Here is a 23777-nt window from a genome sequence, read left to right on the forward strand (position 1 = left end):
GAAGCTGGAGGAGGATTGGAGGAGAGCAGGAGAGTGAGGTATGGTAAGGTGGTAGGATTGGCGTGTCGGGGAAATTCCCAAGGTATCTGTCGCGGAGCGCACAGTCGCAGGTCTGGCGCCGCAGTCTCGTCGGATCGGAAACCAGGGCGGCGGGCGGGTGGTTCGACTTCAGCTGAGAGAGCCCCTATTTTTCGACTCTGAATTTGTGAGCGAATGCCTTTTTTGGGTTTTTGGCTTGTGGTTGTTCCCCTCCTTCTGCTGTGCGTACAATACGAAGTGTGTGTCTGTCTTCGGGTGTCTGTGTGGGAGGCGGAGGGACTCAACTTACTGCTTCGACGATCCCAAGCTAGGTAAACAAACAAGGAGTCGACCTTGAGCAAGGAGCGGTTTGGCCGGGTCGGTGCTCAACTCAATGCGCCTGACGGGTTTCGGGGTGACGGGAAGGGGGCGAGGAGAGGGCAGAGAAGGGATGGGTTCGGTCGAAGGTTGGTGGAAGCAGACGCAGACGCAGACGCAGAGAGGGATCAGGGAAATTGAGGACGAGGACGACGCTGCGAGGTTGCCGGCTGGGTAGGGGCGGTTTTTTTGGTTTCAAGCTGATTGAGCCGTATGAGATTGTCTGCAGGCGAGTGGCCGGCGGGACTGCGACTAGGATGGGGCCATGGGGGGGACGAGGGATGGGACAGGGGTGCGATGGTTGTTGTGGGAAACGACTCTTTTTTTCTTCTTCTAGGTATCTGTTAGATGCTCCGCAGACTCTCCAGGTACCACTTCCTTCAAACTGTCTTCAGCCAGCAGGTACTATTGAGGTAATCCATTGTTGCTATTGCTCCTTCCACCGCAGCAAGAGCCCGTCAGCCTTGGGCTGGAAATACCGCCTTGTTCCTTCCTTCCTGTCTCTCCTTCCCTTTCCTACCTTACTGGAAGTACTTTCCACCAAACTGGCAACCGCTGCTCGGTACAACAGCACCTGCCTCAGCCAGTCAGAAATTGGGGATGCGCCGTTGGGCTCTGCGCTACGCAGAATAAAGACGATTTGTCGTGTTTCAGGCCCGAGAGTGTGGCGCGGCGCCGATTTGGATGCTGACTGGTCCAAAGTACATCCTAAAGCAGGATACAGAGCACTCCGCAAGGCACAGGAGGTACAAAAGCATCCTGGTCACTATAAATCTTGATAATGCAAACAGAAGCCAATAAACGCTCATGATAAAATAAACTGCCGCGCATCACTTCTCGCTGCACATCCGAAAATTTACAAAAGCATGTCCATCAACATTGACTTCTGTCGGGGCCATGGCCGTCGAGGGGGCAGCAGGTGACGTCGCTGGGGGCCTCAATGGTGGGCATGTCAGGGTCCCCGAAAGACGGCGGATGCCAGTGCAGGGCAACGACGTGGACAGGGTGCAAGACAAGACCTCACTGCTCCCCTCCCCTCCCTCCAGGCTCCCACACACAACGGAGCCTGGAGGAGTGAGGGGCGCAATCGCAAGAGAAAATGGACGGGCCACGCTTCGGTCCCTGCCACTCGTCGGCATTGGCGACGACGTGGACGGGCAAGCAGCACATTGCATCTTCAACCCTCTTGTCTCAGTCTTCTGCCCTCTGTCTGGCCATCGCAGTCCGGCTAATGCCAACCGTCGGTCTGTGTTGTCCTGTCCTGCGCCCAAAAAAGAGAGGTCACAGGCCTGTCCGCCATGTCATCGGCGTCTGTCCACCAGCACGACCGTCCGCGCTGCCAGAACAAGCGTGACAAGCGACAGACAGCAGGGCATCACATCCTCGTGAAAATGACGAAATGCCCCCCCGTGTGTCCCGGCAGCCCGTCTGTATCGTCCGAAATCCAAAGATGCGACCCCATTACGGCATTACCTCACCTCAACACAGGTTGCACACAAGGAACAATAGAAGAAAAAAACTTGGAGTCCTCCCGTCGAATGATCGAATCAGCCAGCGGACGCGCAAGGTACCCGCGGGTCGATCGCAAGCAAGCAGATTCCAAGCAATCAACGAGTGCCGCAACAGCCGTTCGTTGCCTGCTCGATTGTTCGCGCGTTCCCGTGGTTGCATGGCTGCTGCTGGGATCCCGTTGTTTAGCTTGGGAGGGGCGACCACCAACTTTCCGAGCCATTGACAAGGTAACCGGCGTCTTCCAGTCGAGAGTGGACAGGGGGCAACAACAGAGAGAAGACGATGAGTGGTGAGATAGGTACTCTACCATAGTACACAGTACGTATCGCTGCGGGCTGCAGCTCTGCGGAGGCTTAACCTTTGCGTGTGTCCCCAAAAATAAAATTAAGAAAAGAGTGAGAGAGGCACCAAAGGTACTTCCAAAGCGATATGGCCACTCACAGCCCAGAGGGGTTGAACGCCACACTTGCTCCCCAGGTGACGACGCCTCCAAGCCTCCCCGCACACTGCACATCTTCGGCTGCATCCCCACAATTTCGAACCTGCTCAGCCTCTGTTCGCATTCAGGCCTCACCTCAACTCGTGTTTTGCTGTGTCCTGTCCGCGGACTTTGGAAACCTCACGTCAGTCTCCTCGGTCTTTGCAATGCAATGCGCGGAAGCACTTCACACCGAAAAGCGACCTTTGCCCTGAATGGCCACCACACCGGGACGCTTCCCCGCCGTTGGGGCTGAATCGGCCTCAGCTACCCCTCCAAAACCTGCTGCGGTCACCTCAACCACATGGATATCACTCCCGTTGTTTTCCCGTATGCCTGCCTCTTCGCCTCGCATCGCTCAATACGATTCGCCACGGCTAGGTCTTCGGTTCCTGAAAACAAGAAGCAAGAAGCACGTTTCCTCTGATCATCCATATGCTTGTTTTGCCATCGTCAATCCTCCTCCTCCTCCCGAGGCATGTGGCCTCCCAACCCAACACCAAACGACGTCAACTCTGCCGACCCTTGCTGCGCGTATGATCGTCACATGATGAAGGCGTGCCAAGGGCGGTGCCGCAAGCGAGGGGTGGCGGCGGCGGCCTGCCCGGAGTGAACCTGACTTCCCGCGTCAATGACAATAATCCGATGTCTGTCGACAATGCTTTGCGTTGCCCAAACTCAAAATAGTCTGAACTTTTTTTTTTTTTTTTCAGCAGCACAACGGTAGGGGGCACAACTGAGAAAAATTCTAGACTGGCCTGCGGCGGGCATCCGTCTTGTCCGCCGTCCCCCGTAAACCTTCTGCCGGTGCCAGGTCGGCCTTGGGTCTCTGCTCTCCCACAGCTGCGAACTGCATCGTTCCCGGCCTCAGCTTCTTTTGAGTTTATGCGGGCCAGCCCGAGGCAAGAAGTGCTCGTGGTATTTCGGCAGTGAAGAAAAGTATCGTGACGATGTGCGGTTTAACGCGCCAATGGCGTCGTTTTCAGCCGCCGATGTAGCCGAGTTCTTTTTTCATCTGGTGATGCGGGAAGTCTTGCATTCCCGACGGGGCTGAGCTTCCCAGAGGTAAAAGATATGAATAGAGAGGCGATCAACGGTAGCTTGTGTCACTTAGATAGGAGCTATGCCCGACTGAGTCATGTTTCGGACGTCGTCAACTACATGCAACCCTGGCTGCTGATGAAGTCACTGAAGTCATTTACAAAACTCATGATAGAATGGATGCCTTCTGTTGTAAAGTCATGGCGAAGGAATATCACAACAGCGGTTTTAGGATGACAGGTTTGGCTCGACCTTGATGGCGGGTCAGACCGCAAATTCTGTTCGGAGATGGGTGGAAACATGTAGTTAAACACTGGCTTGACACTCACAATTTCTATATACTACTTTTTCAAAGTTGCTGAGATCGTGATACTGCCCAGGAGAAGAATTGCCTACAGATTATCAACACAAAATGGACGTCTCAACAACAGCCCTAGGGATCAAGACCCGCATCCTCATCATATCAGACACCCACGGCGTAAGCTCCCTCCCGGGCTCCCAGCACCTTCCCCCCGTCGACGTAGCAATCCACTGCGGTGACCTCACCGAAGAATCCAAGCTCATCGAGTTCCAAAACACCATAACCCTCATGAAGAGCATCAACGCCCCCCTCAAGGTCATGATAGCAGGGAACCACGACTGGACGCTCGACACCCCCATCTTCAAGTCCAAAATCGCAGAGATCCCCCCGCCCGTCGACATGGCCCTTGTCCACGCAGAATACGGCACCTTCAACCAGGCCCGCGACCTCCTCCTCTCCTCCTCCGCCACCGACATCACCTTCCTCCAGCACCAAGGCACGCACCGCCTCGCCCTGCCCAACGGCGCCCACCTCACCCTCTACGCCAGCCCCTTCACACCGTCCACCGAGGACTGGGCGTTCCAATACGACCCGCGCGAGGAGGCGTCCCGCCAATGGGATGTCAGCGACGACGTGGACGTCGTCGTCACCCACGGCCCACCGCACGGCGTGCTGGACCGCACCGCCGGCGGGGAGCGGATCGGCAGCGCCGGGCTCTTCGCGGCGGTACGACGGGCCAAGCCGCGCTTACACTGCTTCGGGCACGTCCATCGGGGCTGGGGCGCGAAGCTCGTGCGCTGGCGGCGCAGCGAGGGGGCCGCGTTGGCTGATGGCTTGGCGGCGGGCGAGGGCGAGGGACCTGCTGCTGCGGTATCCCATTTTGCGGATATCGATCATGAGAAGAGCGTTGCCGTGGAAAGCCTGGCGGGCTTGACGCCGGGCAGGTTTGACGGGGCGGATGTCATTGCTGAGAAGAGGCGGAAGATGGATGAGGGGCTGCGGAGGGGGTACTTTACCACATCGCACTGCGCCGACGACGAGCGCCCGTTGGTCCCCGGGGAAGATACACTGTTTGTGAATGCTGCTATCAAGGGAGATGGCGAGCATCCGCAGCACTTGCCGTGGATCGTCGACATTGAGCTTCCCAAGGCTTCATGAGAGGAGGTCTCCCAAATGTGGCGCAAACAATACAACGGCACAATGCTTAGTACACGGTGCACCGGGGCAGGAAGGAAACAAAGACAAGCTAAGCTTGCTGTGGTAGTCGCCGGCAGGGGTGGCATGGATACCACTGCATGTCAAGAGTGTTTTTGACGAGCTCGCAAATCGGAAGACAGAGCAACACTGTGAAGGCGTTTGAAATTGGCGAGATTAAGAAGGAGGTTTCGCGGCCGCTGGGGAGGAGGCCCACTGCAATCACGCGGGAGAAACGGGGGAAAACGGCCTAGCGGTAATTTTTTGCGACGATATCACGATCATCAAACATGACACACGGCTTTAACATTGAGTGAGGAGAAAATTGTGGTGCAATTTACGAGTCGAGAGAAGAAAGGATTGCGCTTGTGAACAGTTTGAATGCGAGTAAGTCGGCCTTGCATCCCTAACGCGGGTTTGTCGCCCCGTTGGACGACAGGCAGTGTTTGATGATGATGTCTCCCGAGACTTCCCAACACAATAGGCAGCCCGCTGTCAAACATCCATTCTCATTTCTTTCATCAAACAAATGAGAGGGTGGATTGCAATGCGCAAGGGCCACACAGGGCCTGCTAGGGGTCCCGCTCTTCTACCTTATCTGCCCTAAGACATCTTGAGATCGATACCTTTGCATGATCTCCGTCTAGGGTCGCGCTGTTGTCCCACTCTACTGTAATTGCGCTTGCAGGGCACAAAGTGCTAGAATAATGCTTCACAACACTGATGCATCGGTTGATTGTGTCACAGACTTCCGTTAGAGACCCGCGCTTCGGAGCATTTCTCCGGAATATGGGGCCGGTGCCGGTTCGGGATGGTCAGTCTCGTCGCCGACGACTCTGGGGTAAGTTGGCACGGAAGGGATAGGATGCCTCTGAAATGGAAAGAACCACGGCGTTTACTTACAGTGAAAATTTGCTCCATAAGGCAGGGACGGCATCTGCAGCAAGTACTGTGAGAATGCCAGGAAAGAGCTGAGCGTCTTCTCTGTCTTCTGTGAATCAAGGCTACTTTCAGAAGGCAATGGAGTGCTGCATCGTGCCATATATGAACGAAGTCGTCTTCATCTCCGCCGCATGTGGTGTCCATTGTCACCCATATCATCCATCTATTATGAGCCATCATCATCCTCCACCATCGATTATTATACAAAATACCCCCGAATCCTCCCCGCGAAAGCATTCATCGTGAGCCGCGACAAAGGGAACGCAGTATTGCGTGATGATGACCTGCTCGGTAATCGAAGCTTTGAATACGAAGGCTCCGAGAAAAACGACGCACCTCAAAGTTCCGGCTCGACGACCGTCGTGCCAGACGTTACACCCACGTTCCCGACAGGCGAATCTCAGCAACTCGTCACGTCAGCATCATCCAGATCTAGCGGCAGTTGAAGTTCAACTCAGCTCCTAATACTTGGTGAAAACTTTGGCTTGTGGACGACCTGATCCGACCTGCCATAGCTTGAGGCTCAACACAGTTCTCGAGAAATAGTTACCGAGTTAATTTCTGAGAATAGGGACGAAGGGATGACAGTAAGAACGGGTAACCTATCGTGGGCATTAGAGACGGTGAAGTGCCTCCCCCGAAAGCTATGATCATGCCGGAACGAAGACGTAAAGTAGGGGCAAATTCTATGGTTCTTTACACTATCGATCTTGTCACTACGCATGGATGTAGGCGCTAGACAGTGTTTCACCGTTTTCACCATTCTGTGTATCTCCTATATTCGGACGCATGTTTCTGGGGTCCATCCGAAAATGGTTGTTTGCTCTTGTGTCATCTGTAACTCGTTGGCTTGATGCTACCGCTTTATCGAGAGCTGTTCAGGCATACCAAACAATTCAGACATCACCTGGGTGGTGTGCTGATACGTACGAGCTGCTGACACTGGCGGGGACTACCCTGCAATGAAGAGCAGTCTCGGCCTCATTTCCGTTCCCAAGAGTTCTTGCAACTTTTGGACTGCCTCTGCCTTCATGTGTTCACGCAGCCTTGCCTTGACAGTCTCCCGCTGCTCTAAAAGTTGCCGTGTGGATTCGTCATCGACAGGACCAGTGGCCGGGGCCGCGGGAGAGCCTGGTTTCGGAGGAGAGCTTGCAGGTACCGCAGGGATATTCGACTTGGAACTTTGAGCATTGCCTCGCAACGTGGTACTGTTGTCTCTTCGAAGTCACTTTTGCCAGTTGCTTCGATTCCTTCTCATCGACCTTGTCAACATGGACGTTCTCCGTGGTGGCAGTACCCGCGGCCTCGTCGTCCTCGCCATCCTTGCTTCCCTCTGGCTACAGGGCAGATGTCTCTTGTTCGTCAAGCAACTGCTTGAGAGAGACTCAAATCTGCGGTCCGTTTGTTCTTAGACTTTCCCTTGTTTCTGTCGGACCTATCGTTGCTCTTGTTCCTATCGGTGATCACCAGCGTCGTCGTCCTCTCCCGTCGTCCCCTATCGTCGCTGTCGTCCACCATCGTCGCCATCATTCATCACCAGTTCCGGACCTCATGGGACACAGGGGATGCCCAGTATCGTTCCTCTCGGCACACACCAGGACGTGGATCACGATGACCCGCAAAGGCGACTACTACGCTCCCCGCCGTCTAAATAGATGCGGTTGGTCTCTGTGTGTGTGGTTCCATGCTGATGACATGTACCAGGTGCGATTCGCAAGCAAATCTTGAGCGAGTCACGGCAACACGGAGAGAAGTCAACTGCGCAGTATCGATTTGATTCAACAACCACCATCCCAGATGGCCGTGGCGCGGCATCCCATTGTGACCACTCCTAATAGTACTGCCTGTTTGTCATGACCAGGAGTAATTAAGCAACGAAAATGCAAGTGACATGTGAAAAAAGTGCAGCTTTTCCCCCCATCCCCTTCCTGACAGCGCCTTTCTTTTTGAAAATGATTCCCACGACGTGGCCCGACTACCTTAGTCCGACTCCTCATCACTGGTAGCCTCTATGTTGGCCTTGCTAGACTTGGATTTCTTCTCCTTGGACACGGCCTTGGAAGAATCCTCGGCGTCCGGGGCGGCGCCGTCCTCGGCAGCACCGCCGACATTGTGGCCCATGGCGCGCAGCTTCGCGTTGATGGCGGGGACGGCCTTGAGGAGGGCCTCGTACTGCGGGATCGACAGGGAGATACCCTTCTTTCCGGGCAGCATGTTGCCGTCCTTTTCGTAGAACTCGCGGATGTTGATGAGAGTTGCCTTGTTGAATTGGGAGACACCCACGCGGCGCTTGCCGGAGAGCTTTAAGAGGGGTGTGTTAGTGGTGGTGGTTTGGTCTCAACATGTCATTTCCCCAGTAGGCGAACACTTACATCCCAGTACGGGTCTCCGTTGTTGTCTTTGCCGCTGCCGAGGTCTTCGGACTTGGAGGTCTTGGTCTTCTTGACGGGCTTGTCGTCGTCAGAGTCGCTGGGCGCGTCGCGCTTTGCGCTGCGTTTGGAACCCTTGGTGAAAGGCATGGCTGAGTCGCATATGACGGTTTGGGGTAATGGAATAAGTGTGCGTCTTGGTTTTGAGGGCAGGCTGATTGGCGCGAAAATCGCAAAGGAGAGTGGATTGCGACAACACCGAAGAATTGGGTGAGATTGACGCTGTGAATGAGACGGCAGTCACGACAGACGCGTCGCTAAAGTGGTTCCGGCGCGACTTCCGCGCATGACGTCGGGCCCCCCACGCACGCCAGCACAGGTGCGCGAGCACGTGAGCGGCTTATCTTATCTGAGATATCGATACCCGGACATTAGGCAGGTATCCACTTGCTTGGCTTCCGGGATCGGGGCCGAAGAAATGTCACAACGAGCCAGCCCGGCGCCGCTGTGCGACCTTGATTTTGATGTGGCTCCTTGGAAAGACGCGATGGGACTGTGGAAGACCGGGATGGATGCACCAACATCACATGGGAAATGATTCAATGTGACCCTACGCGCGCAGCTGCATGCATACCTAGCATTTCAGTGATACCAATGAGAAAAAAAGTAATCGAGAAAATTTTGAAATTATTGTCCATCTCATTGTGTTGTTGGAGCTGCAGACTGGCTGCAAGGGACGCCCGTCTAATCGTCTCACGTCCAGCGCCCACGAGACGGCCCCTGACCCAGAGTCGTCTTGAGATTTGTTTCAACCCCAAATCCCGTGGTGCAACTGCGCCGCCTTCTGTTCCCCAGTATTCTCTCCTATTTTCTGTAGTGCTTTCCGGGGAAGAATGGGCTACACAGCATGCTTTTTGCCTGTGCTCGGATAGCCGGTAGCATCCCCTTTCTTGCTTGCCCCATCCCTTGACTGATCATAGCCGGATTCAATCTAGAGGTGGAATCAGAGTGGAAAGACCAGCAAGACACCGCCCAGCGGAAGAAACCCACGATTCCCAACGTACGGGGATTTTTTCTTGCCGGGAGCCGCAGGGGGTGCTGGCACGTCACTAAAATTAGGAGCTTCTGGACCTCCCTCCAGACTGATGGACAGTGGACACACGAGCCAATGTGCCTGTTCTGGTTGGTGCTAATCTGCCCCCAACTCCACTGGCGCAGCTGGCCCTCGTTGACGACGGCAGACTCGACGTCAACACATTTCCCCAATCCCATTTTCGCGCTTAGGCCCCCCCTAAAACGAGATCTGATTCTTGTGGAAGCAACCGTCCACGCCTCGCTTTCCCTCTCGAAACACTGCCACGAAACCCGTACCTACCTGTGCTTGCACTGGTGGCTGACTTGCAGAAAAAAGAACACGGCCAACCTGTCCTTTTTTGAGCTTGCACTTACAGCTCTTTCGTCCGTACCATCGAATCGAACCACTGCAAGCTTGTCAATTTGTTTTTATTTTTTTCCTTATACCGCCAAGCAGCTCACCACCACCACTCCCGCCTGGCTGCTCGACTCGTTCAATGCACGCTTTGCCCTTTGACTCCAGCATCAGGGATGTGAGAGGATAGGGCCTCAGACGAATTCAATAGATCGACGAACTAAGCAAAACATGGACTCGACACCCGCCGCCGAAGTGCATCCACCCGGCGGAGCTCCCGTTGCTGAGAAGGGACAGTCCGCTCCCGAGACAACCTCACCGACCCTCCCTGTGATCGAGAAGCCCGCGATCCAAGAACCCACCGCCGAAGAGAAGCCCACGATCCCCGCCGAGCCGTCTGCAACGAGTGCGCCGGTACCGAGCGCAGCGAAACCGCCCAAGCCGGAGGACGACGACGATGCGGTGACTAAGGTGCTCCGGTTCCTGTCGACTGCGACACCAGAAACACTTGGCGCCATTGCGGTTGGCCTTGCGGCTTCCACCTACTTTGTCCTCGGCAGGGCTGGACTCGTGCTCATTGGCGCATTCGGCGGCGTCGTCACATTCATTGCATACGAGGCGCGCCATCCAGAAGTCTCCCGGGCTGTCCGGGGTGAGAAGGGCCTCGATGTCTTGGAACGACTGTCCATCACGAGGGTCGCTGTGCCGCCCAGTGACGATGCGGAAGAGGAAGAGAAACAGATCCAAGGCTTCGACGACTTCCAGCCTGAGACGCGCGAGGCATTGACCGGTCTGGTGGACGCCGTCATTCGCGACTACGTCAAGTGGTGGTACTCGCCCATCCTGCCATCCGATCGCTCGTTCCCGCTGTCCTGCCGGAAGCTCCTCAACTCCTTCCTTCTCCGCGTTTCAAACCAGCTATACCGCAAGCGACCCGCCGACTCGTTCCTCGATTTCATGACGAACGCTTCGTCCATGTTCATTGTGTTCCTGTCCGAGCTGTCCTCCGCCTTTACCGAACAACACAACGCTCCCGGCGCATCCGCTGCGGACGTTGTCTCCAAGTACCTCGAAGAGAACCCAAACTCCAACCTGGCCAACCTCATGAACCACCCGCAGCAAGCCGCCAAGTTCCGCAATGTGGCAGACGACTTGCTCGGGTACCTTGATCGCTCAGCCTACAACTGCGACCCTGCGCGGGTGTTCCTGCGAGAAATTCTGGCCGGCGTGATACTGGAGATGACTCTGCAGTCGTGCTCAAAGCCGGAGTGGATCAACGGCTGGATCGTCTACCTGCTAGAGGCCGGCGAGCCCGACTTCAGCCAGGCCATTGATGTAGGCATGAAGACGGGGCCTGATGCCGCCGCAGACGCCGCAACGGCTGCAGCCAACAACGCCTTTGTTGACATTGACGGAAACCTCGGCAACATTGCACTGACCAAGGGAAACCGTAGCTCCCTGGATATGGAACGCGCGCGCCAGAAGGGGTCTACGGCGCATAAGAAGCAACTAAGCAAGGCCGATGAAGAGATGGAAGAAGCCATGGAGGAAATGAAGCGCATGAACGCCCTGATCGCGGAGGAGGAGTCCAAAAGAAAGTCCCGCCAGAGCATCGGAGCAGAACCGTCAGTGCAAATCCCCGAGGGCAAGATTGTTTCCTCACCAGGGGAACTGTCTCCTAGATCACAGTCTTCGGCAGAGAAGCCTTCAACACACACATCTAACGCTTCCCACGGATCAAACAAGGACGGTAGCCTGCACTCGCCCATCACGCCAAAGTCGAGTGTGGAGGAGCCAAGCAGGAACCCGTCGCCGAAACACGCCGCCAATGGAAGTGTATCATCTCAGTTCACCAGCTTCGACCAGATCGTGCCTCCCGGGAGGGAGGATCCGGATTCATCTGATGAAGGCCCTCGCAAGCCTTCCTTGACGCTGCACAATGCCACCGTCATCCTCCATGACGACACCGACAATGAAAAAGCTCGGATCCGAACGAAGCCTACTTGGGACTATCTCGTCCAGATCGAGCCATCATCGCACCACTATTCTGGCTGGATGATTGTCAGGCGCTACTCTGATTTCGAGACTTTGCACGAGATCTTGAGGCGGATCGCCACAATTTCTGGCGCGACGGCTTTCACGGAGCAGCATGCGGAGCTTCCCAACTGGAAGTCCCATACCAGAGCATCCCTGCGTGGCGAGTTGGAGCGATATGTGAAGGATGCTTGTTGGTACCAGTCACTCGCCGAGAGCGAAGGAATGAAGCGCTTCCTGGAGAAGGACAATGGCCTCGGCCATGGGCACAGCAACTCCAAGTCAGGTCTGGCATGGGACACTGTCGGCAAGAACATGCTGGATGTTCTGACGATGGGCCCCAAGGGTGTTGCTGAGGGAGGAAAGGCTGTTTTTGGTGGTGTGACGGGTGTGTTCAGCAACATCGGATTAGGCGCAAGAAAGAACACGGCTTCGTCATTGTCGGAGATTCAGACGAGCCAGATCCAGACGAACAACCGTTGGTCGACCGGCACTCCACCCAGGATGGACAGCACCACCAGCCTGAACGCAGCTCTCACTTCGCCCATAGGCAATGGACCTCGGAAGCCTCGGGACAGTCTGGACAGTCAAAGATCGTCGATTGTCTCAACTCAGCCCGGCAAGGTCGCCCCTATGGAAAGGAGACCCAGCTTCGATCCTCGAGGTGATTCAGAGGCGGACAGCTTGAAGCCTCGATCTGACCGATGGGAGCGGAACACGCCGAGCGCCACGGGTAGTCGCGAACATAGTAGAGCTTCTAGCCTAGCGCCGCTGCAATCTCCTCCTCTGCGATCGCCGTCGTCGACGAGTCTAGATGTTATGCACATCCAGCATCTCCCACCACCCCCTGACGAGATGCCAGAGGACTGGGAGTCGCCCACTCACGGTGACATGCAGTCGAGGATGAACGAGGCAAGCCAGCCGCGCAACAGCACCGGTGCTGCCTCGCCAGGAACCAAGAAGGAGCCAAAACCTGCGCGACAGCATTCTCCGCTGTCAGAGCAGGAAACAAACGTAGCAGTAGAGCTGGTCTTCGCCATTATCAATGAGATGTACACGCTCTCATCGGCCTGGAACATTCGCCGAACACTGCTGGCCGCCGCCAAGTCCTTCCTCCTCCGCCCTGGCAACCCTTCCCTGATTTCCATCCAGCAGATGATGCAGGAGTCGGTCATTGACGCCAACACAAGCGACGCGGGGCTGGCCTACCACCTGCGCACACTGCGGGAGAACACGATGCCGACAGACGAAGAACGAGCGGCTTGGCCCGCCGAGATGACGGACGAAGAGAAGGAGAAGCTGCGCATCAAGGCACGCAACCTACTGATTAGACGGGGTGTTCCGGCTGCTTTGTCGGGCGTCATGGGACAGGCTGCCACGACGGACGCGCTCGGGCGCATCTTCGACAGCCTCCAGGTCGAGGAAGTCGCGCGCGGGTTTATCTTCGGCATGATGCTTCAGGCTGTCAGGGTCGTTACCCATTAATTTATTGCCGTCGCGGTGGCGGTGTGTTGCGCCGGGCGCGGGAGGATAGGAAGCATTTGAAATGTACCAACAACAAAACAGCACGGAAGCGAGCAGCGACTCAGACGGCACGTGTAAGAGTAGACGACCATTCAAAGAAATATGATGGGAAACGAAACCGGATGCTGGGCAAACCTGGCAGGATTGGGGACGAGAACAAGACTACATATATACATATACTTAATAATTGACAGACATATCACAAGGACATGAACTGCTGTGGTTGATTTGCGATGGAACATGGCACTATTGAAGCTCGACTGCCTATTTTACATACAGATCCAGCCAGCCACTGTGCTGCTTCGCACCACGATGAAGATTTCCCTCCCTGCTGCACCAACACAGTTGTGCGTTCAGACGAACCAACTCTCAAGATCGAATGACATTCCGTCCCTCACCTAGTGGAGCTCCACGACTTTTAAGGTCTTGGGTTGCCTTAATAACGCCGTTATTAGTGGATGAAGACAGGACCCTCCTCATGGAAACGATGGCGTAGGGCGGGGTAGTTCGCGCTAGAGGTGGGGTGCGGAGCTCAATGAGGGAGCTATTGGTTCTTATCTTATCACTCCCCCAAACGCCCTCCTGCTCGCCGTCTCGGCCGATGATACCATCATTTGTCATCGAACAGCTCCTCTCTTGTTCATTACCGTCTTCTCGGTTTTGAATGAGTTGTCGTTTCCGCAGTGACTCTTCGCTGGCTCTGGTGCTCAATTGGACATAAAGAACAAAAGACATCGAATGAGCTAACATCAGAACCTCGACCTCCCCCCCAATACTGATTAACACGGGAACCCCGCATCGAATACATCACGACATCACATCCAACCCACCTCAGCAACGATGGCGGCAGCCGAAGCAGCGACACAATCCCAGCCGGACCGCGGCATCCGCATCGCCATCGACCGCGGCGGCACCTTCACCGACTGCGTCGGCGAGCTCGCGGGCCGCGAGACCATCATCAAGCTGCTCTCCGAGGACCCGTCCAACTACGACGACGCGCCGCTCGAGGGCATCCGGCGTATCATGTCGCACTTCCTGGGCCGCGAGATCCCGCGCGGCGAGCCGCTCGACACAGCCAAGATCGACTCGATCCGCATGGGCACGACGGTCGCGACGAACGCGCTGCTGGAGCGCAAGGGCGAGAAGATCGCGCTGGTCGTCACGGAAGGGTTCAGGGACTGTCTGGCGATCGGGAACCAGAGCCGGCCCAAGATTTTCGACCTGGCGATCCGGAAGCCGGATGTGTTGTACGAGACGGTCGTGGAGGTGGAGGAGCGGGTGACGTTGGAGGACTATGCGGAGGATCCGGCGAGGACGGTGACGGAGGTTGAGGTGAAGGCGGCGACGGCGGAGGTGGTGAGGGGGACGAGCGGGGAGGCTGTGAGGATATTGAGGAGGCCTGAGGAGGAGAGGGTGAGGAAGCAGTTGCAGGAGGTGTACGACCAAGGGATCCGCAGCGTGGCGGTTTGCTTGATGCATGGGTATACGTTTCCCGACCACGAGGCAATGGTGGGGAGGATCGCGAGGGAGATTGGGTTCAAGCACATCTCGCTCAGCCACGAGTTGATGCCCATGATCAAGTTGGTCTCACGGGCTACGTCGGTCTGTGCTGACGCGTACCTCACACCGGCGATAAAGAAATACATTTTCGGCTTCCAGGCTGGCTTCGAGGGTGGTTTGGGAACGAGGAGTGTGCAGAAAGAGGAGGGGGCGAGAGGTGCGAGATGTGAGTTCATGCAGAGTGACGGCGGCCTGGTGGACGTGGAGAACTTCACTGGACTCAAGGCCATTTTGTCCGGACCGGCAGGCGGTGTGGTCGGGTATGCGATTACGTCGTACGACCAAGAGACCAAGGTTCCTGTGATTGGGTTCGATATGGGCGGTACCAGCACGGATGTATCGAGATTTGGCGAGGGCAGGTATGAGCACGTCTTCGAAACAACCACCGCTGGAGTCACCATCCAGTCGCCGCAACTGGACATCAACACTGTAGCGGCGGGAGGCGGCTCGATGCTGTTCTGGAAGAACGGTTTGTTTGTCGTCGGACCGGAATCAGCCGGAGCGCATCCAGGCCCGGCATGTTATCGTAAGGGAGGCCCGGCGACCGTCACCGACGCAAACCTCTACCTGGGCCGCCTGCTGCCCGAGTTCTTCCCCAAGATCTTTGGCGAAAACGAGGACCAGGGGCTCGACCCTGAGGCCAGCAAGAAGGTCCTCCAAGAGCTGGCGGACCAGGTGAACAAGGAGACCGGCAAGAACATGAGCGTCAACGAGGTGGCGTACGGATTCCTAACCGTGGCCAACGAGACCATGACACGCCCAATCCGGTCCATCACGGAAGCCAAGGGGCATGACTCCTCCAAGCACAGGCTAGCGACCTTTGGCGGCGCCGGCGGGCAGCACGCCGTCGCCATCGCCGAGGCGCTGGGCATCAAGCAAATCCTCATCCACCGCTACTCGTCCGTGCTGTCGGCGTACGGGATGGCCCTGGCGGATGTCGTCGACGAGAGGCAGGAGCCCGACTCCAAGGTGTGGGAGTTCCCCGGCAAGGCAGCCGACGAGCTAAAGAGCAAGATGGAAAAGCTTAAGGAGAAGTCGCGCGAGGCGCTCAAGGCGCAGGGCTTCGAAGACAAGGAAATTGTGTTTGAGGAGTACCTCAACATGAGGTACCGCGGTACGGAGTCTGCGCTGATGATTATTAAGCCCGAGGGCGGCAAGGACGGCGACGAGTGGGACTTTGGCACGGCGTTCGTCCGACAGCACCGCTACGAGTTTGGGTTCACCTTGGATGAGCGCGACATCATCGTCGACGACGTGCGTGTGAGGGGCATCGGCAAGAGCTTCCGGCATTCCGAGAAGACTGTGGATCAGCAGTTGAAGGTGCTTGAGCGAAAGGATGTCGAGGTCAGCAAGGCGCTGGACCGGCAAAAGGTGTATTTCGAGGAGGGACGGCTGGATACGCCTGTCTACAAGCTCGAGGATCTCAGTACAGGCGAGACTATCAAGGGGCCTGCCATGCTGGCGGACGGAACACAAACGATTGTAGTGACGCCGAAAGCTACGGCTCTGATCCTCGATACACATGTTGTTATTGATATTGAGAAGGAAGGCTCAAAGGATGATGGGTAAGTGTCTCTTTTCTTTCCCCTCCGATCCCCTGACGGCAAAGAAAAAAAAGGGATGCCGAAGCTGACGGCAGGAATAGAGCTGCTAAGAAGGACGACGAACGAGACGTCGACCCTATTATGCTAAGTATCTTTGGCCATCGTTTCATGGCCATCGCGGAGCAAATGGGACGTGCCCTCCAAAAGACCAGTGTCAGCACAAACGTCAAGGAACGCCTCGACTTCTCCTGTGCCATTTTTGACGCAAGCGGAGGACTCGTGGCTAACGCGCCGCATCTTCCCGTTCATCTCGGCTCCATGTCAACCTGCGTGAAGCGCCAAGCCGAGATCTGGAAGGGTGACCTAAAAAAGGGGGACGTCATCATCTCTAACCACCCATCCTACGGTGGCACCCACTTGCCAGACATCACGCTCGTGATGCCTGCTTTCAACGAGAAGGGCGACAAAATCCTGTTCTACGCTGCTTCCAGGGCTCATCACGCCGACATTGGGGGTATCACGGCCGGTAGCATGCCGCCGCATTCTAAAGAGCTCTACCAGGAAGGTGCGGCGATCAAGAGCGAAAAGCTAGTCAGCGAAGGCCGCTTCGACGAGAAGCGCGTCACGGAGCTGTTGTACAACGAGCCCGCTCAGTACCCCGGCTGCAGCGGTACGCGCTGCTTGGCGGATAACATCAACGACCTCAGGGCGCAGGTCTCGGCTAATCAGAAGGGCATCGCTCTCATCGAGGGACTCATTGAGGAGTACGGCGAGGAGACGGTGCAGTTTTACATGGTTAACATCCAGAACAACGCTGAGCTCTGCGTGAGAACGCTGTTGAAGCAGGTCAGCAAGCGCTTCGAGGGGCGTGATCTGCAGGCTGTCGACTTTATGGATGACGGCAGCCCCATAAGGCTCAAGGTCACGATTGATGCGGATAAGGGCGAGGCGGTGTTTGATTTTGAGGGGACCGGGCCAGAGGTGTACGGAAACGTGAACGCCCCTGAGGCCGTGACGTACAGCGCCATCATCTACTGCCTCAGATGCCTCATCTCGGAGGACATTCCCCTGAACCAGGGATGTTTGAAGCCGATTAACGTCAAGATACCGCCCCAGTCGCTTCTCTCGCCTTCGGACGGGGCTGCAGTGGTGGGAGGGAATGTGCTCACGAGCCAGCGCGTCACAGATGTCATTTTCAAGGCCTTCCAGGCCTGTGCTGCCAGCCAGGGCGACTGCAACAATCTCACGTTTGGTTTTGGAGGAAACCTGACGGGCCAGAAGGAGGTCAAGGGCTTCGGGTACTATGAGACTATCGCGGGTGGAAGCGGCGCCGGGCCCACGTGGGAGGGCACGAGCGGAGTGCATACACACATGACAAACACGCGTATCACGGATTCGGAGGTGTTTGAGAGGAGATATCCCGTTATTTTGAGGGAATTTTCACTGAGGAAGGGTAGTGGTGGAGACGGGCAGCATCGCGGAGGTGACGGCGTTATTAGGGACATTGAGTTCCGCATCCCGGTGCAGGTGTCTATCCTAAGTGAACGGAGGGTCTACCGGCCGTACGGTCTTGCGGGCGGAGAGGACGGTGAAGCGGGATTGAACGTGTGGGTTAGGAAGGTCGAGAAGGGCAGCTGGGAGAAGAGTCTCAAGAGGCTGAAGGGGGCTGGCCAGCAGGACCAGGAGGAGGTGGAGTATGAGGAGAGAAGGTTCAATCTGGGCGCCAAGAATAGCGCGCCCATGAAGCCCGGGGAAAGGATCATTGTGAATACTCCTGGCGGTGGTGGATGGGGCAAGGTCGGGGAGGCTAAAGGAGTCAAGGCAGGAAGGGATCATACAGAAGCCTGGAGGAAGGGCAGCCATGCCAATCGGGAGGATATGGCTCTGCAGGTGTAGATGGGATGGCAGACGACATGTTTCTAGATACGAGACCTTAGACAGGAGCAGTCGGTGTGCCCATAAGAATGTGGACTTGGTCGCTTTGAGAGGTAGGTTCAATCATATGCATTTTCCACTCTGGCAAAGTTGAATCCCGCGAAATCCGCTCGGCGATTGGAATACCATATCCAGAAAATCCGGTGGGAGGTTTTCCGCTAGGAATCCGACAGCTGCTCAGAATTACCATGAGGAGCGCCACCCTGTTGGAAAGTTATGAGACGAAAGAAGCCATTTATTCGATGGGATACCGGATGGCGAACCTTGTTGATGTCAATGAAGGAGGGGGCGTGGATGGAGAAATCCCCTGATTTGGGGACCGTAGAGTTTGGCACAGGACGGGACGTTGATCTTGACCCATATACATTCGCGGGAGATATGCAGCGAGAGGGCTGGATGATGCCTAGAGGAAGTGTAAATTGTTCGATCGCGGGAAGTGATTGGCATGTGGGGTAGGTTGGTTTGGTTCCTGATATGTTGGTTCGTATCGGGAATGGTGGCGATGGCGAGGATGAGGTGGCGGCGCTTGATCCTAGCTTTCACCATCGAGATCATGAGCTTGGAGGGGTTGTCACTCTGCAACTGTATATTAAGCTGTCGTACAGATAGTTTTCGACGTCAATTATGGACGGATTTGGCGTTATGCCAGCAAGGACTCGGCATAAGCAGCCTCTGCGTGGAAGACCCGGGGGATTCGCCGGGGTTTTCGCCGCCCTCCAGATAAATTAGGCTCCACTTCTCCGAGTCCCGATCCGGCCCCTTCCCGCCTTCGCGGCCGTCTTCCATATTAGGCAAGTTACCGTAGCTAGTGGTTTTCAACTCTCCCTCATATTCAGAATGCCGAATTATCTCCACCAGCAGGTGTCCATCGCTGAGGACGACTTCGTAATGGTCGTCGATTCGATTTCCGACGCCATGAATGATGCCAACTGAGCGATGAATGTAAGCAAAGTTATCCAGAAGAAGGGATCCAGTGCGAATGGCTCACAAAGACTGCAGTATAGGTACTTGGATATCACAGGAGCCCATGGTAACACTGCTATGATCTGACCAAACGTCCATTTATCCCTGTCCCATATTGAACCTCCCATCTCGTTGAGGATCGCTGTTGCGTTTCTCATGAGGAGTGACGCTAGCAGGACGTTTGACACGAACCATGTAGCACACCAGATGACCGAACCGAATCGCAGGAGCGAGATAAAAAGAGGAAGCCTGCCCAGCCAGTATTCCAGTTTCGATTGAAGACTCCGCCGCAGGCGTAGGATGTGTCCTAGCTGGTCAATTGATAGAACGACTGTGCTGAACAAGAAGCTGATGAAGTAATCCGAACCACCCCGGTCTTCGTCCCGAAATGCATCTCTGAAAGCAGACGATCCGTTGTTGTAGCACGTCTGCATGATGTTTCGGCTCCGATTGCCGCACTTGGCTATCGCGCCCAGCGTGATTGGCGCTTCTAAGCCCAGGTTTCGAATCACCATGCCCAGAACGCCGACGGCGAAGGAGAGAAAGAACATATACCACCATCTCATCCCTTTTCGTTGCAGTTCCGACTGCATGAGAAGGAAGACGAGCGTGTTTTCCGCCGAGTAGATTCGAGCCGCTCGCCAGTCAATGCGGATGACGGGGACCTGGTCGGTCATGAACATGACAATCGTAGCCAGCTGCACTGCTAAGGTGAAGAAGGCTTGGGCTTCTTGGAAGTCAATGATGGATGAGTATAAAGCCACGGCAAATCTGGAGGCTCGCAGTCGCTCCATCAGATACACCGTGGTAGAGCAGTGTTGCTGTTCGTTCCCTCTCCTGAACCGCCCTAGTGCAGCTACCGCCTTTACAGGCATTGAGTAGATTGGATCTCGAGGGATCAGTAAAGACAAAATGAAGAACCATAAGAGCAATCCTATCTGAATTATGTAGGAAACTGTGACCTGTAATATCATTAGACGAAGACCTTGCCCAGAAGCCATGTACTTACACCGGGCCCGGCTATATCAGCTTCCGGTGACCTCACCCTGGAGCAGAGAGGCTTCAAGTAGTCCAGGGTATCATTGAGATTCTCTTCAATCTCATAAAAGTGGTAATAGCTCGTGCTATTCAACGCCCAGGTACCGAATTCAGTTTCCGGTAGACGCCCATGCGCTGTCATCCCGCTGGGCTCTGAGGCGTCAACACAACTGAGGATCCGCTGCAGAGTTCCAAGACCATCGAACGAAGCCAAGTCACCACACTTTAGAAAGTTGTCTGCTTCATTTGCAGACGCAGGATCCAAAGTATAATTGTACTTTTGTATGAGTAGCGCTGACACCGCTAAAGCAGCGCAGTCGTAGATGCCTAGAGGATTGTCGAAAAGGGAGGATTGACATGTTGAGATAATTGACTGCGGTACATTTGAATCGTACTCTAACGGCACTGTAACATCTGGAAGATCTGAGGAGTAAAGATGGTTGATCATTTCAGGCCAAGTGTGCCCCGGTGTAGAGTTGGACACAGTTCGAAGCCCGTGTAGGCTCATTCGAAGAGTACGATTCGAGACCATTTTAGAGACTAGAGACTACCAAGCCCTGAAAACCAAGAAGAGGATGATGGATCTCATGTATTCCACGACTTATAAAGCTGCTACGAGGCTATTATATCGATCTTAATTGAATCGCTGTGCCGCAGCCACGCGTCGACTATTCTAGTCCCAAGGACTGTGACCTCGCTGCCTACCTGCTTGCATTGGCCCCCACGCCAATCAGCTCACATTTTGATTGAACGTCTTCAAGGGGCCTGGTCAATAGGCTGCTATATAAACACCAAACAGAATCTTTGGACCAATAGTCTCCTCTCGATAGTTGGTGCAGCTTTACTGAGAGCCTTTCTCGTCTTCCATTGGCTCCAGCCTTTCCTTGCCATGACCACAGCCACTTCAGCCCGGAGTAGATCTCTGCACGGAGTCGTCATAACCATAACTGTCGTATCGTGCTTCTACAAGAATGTCAATTTCTCCGAGAGAAGACAATTTGAAAATGAGAACTTTTGGAGTGACTGTCATTCGCCCGCCGATTATCGCAAAGGTTTGGAGTTACCGGAGCATACAACAATTGACAATAGCCTCACTACCAACAAGGTCGCTGACCTCGCCGTGACTCACGCGAAGATGGCTTCACAAGGTCCTCACGGACGGAAAAGCTTGTCTTAGCCACGTGAATAAAAAAGCGCCGGGTTTTGAGTCCGGTCCTCATCCTCAATCCTACGTCAACACTACCTCTTATTTCAACAGTCTTTTCCCCTTCCATTCAAGTTGTCTCCTAATCACCAACTTCCACTTCACGGATCAAGCAAAACTTAGTCCAGCAATATATCGAAAATGCCAACTTGGAGTTCATTACCAGCAGAGCTTCGTTTAATGATCATCCACCATCTTATGCAGACGAAACACGGATGGGCCATCTACGCCTCAGTTTGCAGAGAGTGGCAACATGAGATCGAAAGAAAGAATTTTCGCCGACTCAAACTTGGAACATCATGTGTAGATGGCTTACGAAATATAGTTCGATCGCGGCATTCAGTCAAACACATCTGGTTGAATATCGAGCTACGACGTTACTCATGCAGAACCTGCCGACGGATTGAGGGCGAGAAATGGCAAAAAGGCAACGCCGAGGTGGCCAGGGAGGCCATTCAAAAGCTGTTTTCCATCTTGCATCAATGGCAAGCCGGTAGTGAGCTGACACTGGAGCTGAGTGCTCAGTCACCTAGCGACAGGGAACACGCCTTCAAGAATCTCTACTTCGGAGGAGATAATGAGAATGGATATCCAAATGTCGACTATTCTGCATCTGAGTCGGCTGACATCACTTCCGCTGACGTTCAGGACCCAAAGCATGGCTGGATCGATGGCGTACAGGTTCAAGCTCCTGAATCAGACTCAATATCCCGGATATTTGAGACAATCTATCCCAAATTTACCGACGACCTACCATCGGTACATGTGGTCACTAAGTTTGTACTTCGTCGGCAGTGCCGTCGTCAATTCGATGTTGGAGCTCTAGGGCGTCTCTTCAACAGACTGCCTCGCCTGGAAACACTAATTTACGAGCCGTGGCAACGATGGGATGGGTTGGCACAGACGCTTATCTGTGACAAAGGTAAGTAATAAACAACTTGCCTCTCGTGGGCATTCGTTGTCATTTGTACGGTTGGAAATATGATCTGATTTGTGTTTCGGCTTCATAGAATATCGCGACTTGATCAGTCTGCACCTACCAAGTACCGTCAAAAGAGTGTCCGTATTTGAAGAAACAAGCGAACCTTACGCCACGATCATCACCCAGCATTCACCATGGTTAGGACCGATTGGTATGCTGCGCGTCGCATCACCTGCAGTGAGCTCGGCCGTTGCAACTAGAAGCCTCAATCTTGAACACCTCTCTGCCGCATTCATAGTTGAGGCCAGGGACTTTTTCAAATCGTGTCAACCATCATGGGTCTGGGAACACTTGCAGTCGATGGTTCTCACATCTGATACGCTTTCTCCCAAAGCCAAACTCAAGGATGTTTTCAATCTCTTGCAGAATGCCGCAAAAGCTGCTCTTTCCATGCCAAGACTTCACACGTTGACGCTGTGGAGCACCGGCCAGAGACAAGCTTGCAAGTTCTCATACCAGGTAAAACCCGCCTCAGTTAGGTGGAGAGGAACATGGGATCTCAAGCTTGATTCTCGCACGATTCAGGATTGGACGAAGGTGGCTCGCAGCCGTGGGCAGCATGACCTTCAAGTCAAGCGAGAGCTTCTCTCGACGCATGTCAACTCTCAGGGCGAGGCAGTTGAGTTGTTAGACCTACCTTGTGGAGTCGTTGATCCTGGATCTCTATGGCAGATGCGGAAAGAGATGGTATCTGGTTGGCAGGATAGTTGAATAGTCACGGCTTGCACCTGGTTTTCTTATGCTACTTGAGCGATGATGTAGAGTTCGGCGCAGCTTGAAGGACATGTAGACTCATTCGAAGCGTTGGATATCTAAAATTAGTTCAAAAACATGAATGCGATGATTGTCCTCAGATATGAGCGGACTTCAAGGAAACAATGGCAATAGTGAAGTTCAAGGAGTCGAAGATCGGGTCAATAATTCCGTGTAGAATCGGTAACAGGTTACAACGGATCGATTCTGAACTGCTCACTAAATAGGATCATATGTCAAGGACTTTGATGTTCAGGCGTGAGCTGGTTGATGTAAGAAGTCATCCAGCCCCTTCTGATCCTTGAAACGTGAATGGCTGGCCTTACAGCCACACTTTCCCGTTGAGGACGGATCATTGATTGCACAGAACCATTCAGAGAGCGGCTAATTTCCCGAAAAGAAAACAGGTGCCTAGATGGCACTAGAAAGACGGTCCACCGGATTACCACAGCCTCGGACCATCTCATAGCTTTTCTATCGTTGTCTCTACTCGCGTGGGGAACAGGCGGTCGAGAACCACCCGGGCAACGCTAGTCCAGTTGCTGCGGTACCGTCAGATACATCGCGATTGACGCAGA

At 54.7% G+C, this 23777-nt stretch overlaps 6 protein-coding genes across 6 annotated transcripts; 3 read left to right on the top strand and 3 right to left on the bottom strand.

The window, feature by feature from the left end:
- Window positions 1–184: 184 nt before the first annotated feature.
- Window positions 185–818, bottom strand: CGGC5_v006170 (uncharacterized protein; the record flags this gene model as incomplete). The annotated part of the gene is made up of 3 exons (XM_066151660.1): window positions 185–197; window positions 329–566; window positions 803–818. The coding sequence occupies 3 exons, from the start codon at window positions 816–818 to the stop codon at window positions 185–187; spliced, it is 267 nt and encodes an 88-aa protein (XP_066009240.1).
- A 3021-nt stretch (window positions 819–3839) lies between these two features.
- On the top strand, window positions 3840–4886 carry T07D4.2 (UPF0046 protein T07D4.2; the record flags this gene model as incomplete). Its single annotated transcript, XM_032035887.1, has 1 exon — window positions 3840–4886. The coding sequence occupies one exon, from the start codon at window positions 3840–3842 to the stop codon at window positions 4884–4886; it is 1047 nt and encodes a 348-aa protein (XP_031892791.1).
- Window positions 4887–7844: 2958 nt separating this feature from the next.
- Window positions 7845–8383, bottom strand: CGGC5_v006172 (putative RNA polymerase II transcriptional coactivator; the record flags this gene model as incomplete). Its single annotated transcript, XM_032035910.1, has 2 exons — window positions 7845–8165; window positions 8237–8383. 2 exons carry the CDS (start codon window positions 8381–8383, stop codon window positions 7845–7847), a joined length of 468 nt encoding a protein of 155 aa, XP_031892783.1.
- Window positions 8384–9893: 1510 nt separating this feature from the next.
- CGGC5_v006173 (uncharacterized protein) lies at window positions 9894–13181 on the top strand (the record flags this gene model as incomplete). Its single annotated transcript, XM_032035922.1, has 1 exon — window positions 9894–13181. One exon carries the CDS (start codon window positions 9894–9896, stop codon window positions 13179–13181), a length of 3288 nt encoding a protein of 1095 aa, XP_031892488.1.
- An 879-nt stretch (window positions 13182–14060) lies between these two features.
- Window positions 14061–18220, top strand: CGGC5_v006174 (Uncharacterized protein; the record flags this gene model as incomplete). Its single annotated transcript, XM_032035933.1, has 2 exons — window positions 14061–16345; window positions 16426–18220. 2 exons carry the CDS (start codon window positions 14061–14063, stop codon window positions 18218–18220), a joined length of 4080 nt encoding a protein of 1359 aa, XP_031892487.1.
- Window positions 18221–19104: 884 nt separating this feature from the next.
- On the bottom strand, window positions 19105–20097 carry CGGC5_v006175 (uncharacterized protein; the record flags this gene model as incomplete). Its single annotated transcript, XM_032035944.1, has 1 exon — window positions 19105–20097. The coding sequence occupies one exon, from the start codon at window positions 20095–20097 to the stop codon at window positions 19105–19107; it is 993 nt and encodes a 330-aa protein (XP_031892489.1).
- Window positions 20098–23777: the final 3680 nt, after the last annotated feature.

The sequence above is a fragment of the Colletotrichum fructicola genome (assembly GCF_000319635.2).
Source record: "Colletotrichum fructicola Nara gc5 chromosome Unknown KSG_Nara_v1_contig03, whole genome shotgun sequence".
Taxonomy (NCBI): Eukaryota; Fungi; Ascomycota; class Sordariomycetes; order Glomerellales; family Glomerellaceae; genus Colletotrichum; species Colletotrichum fructicola.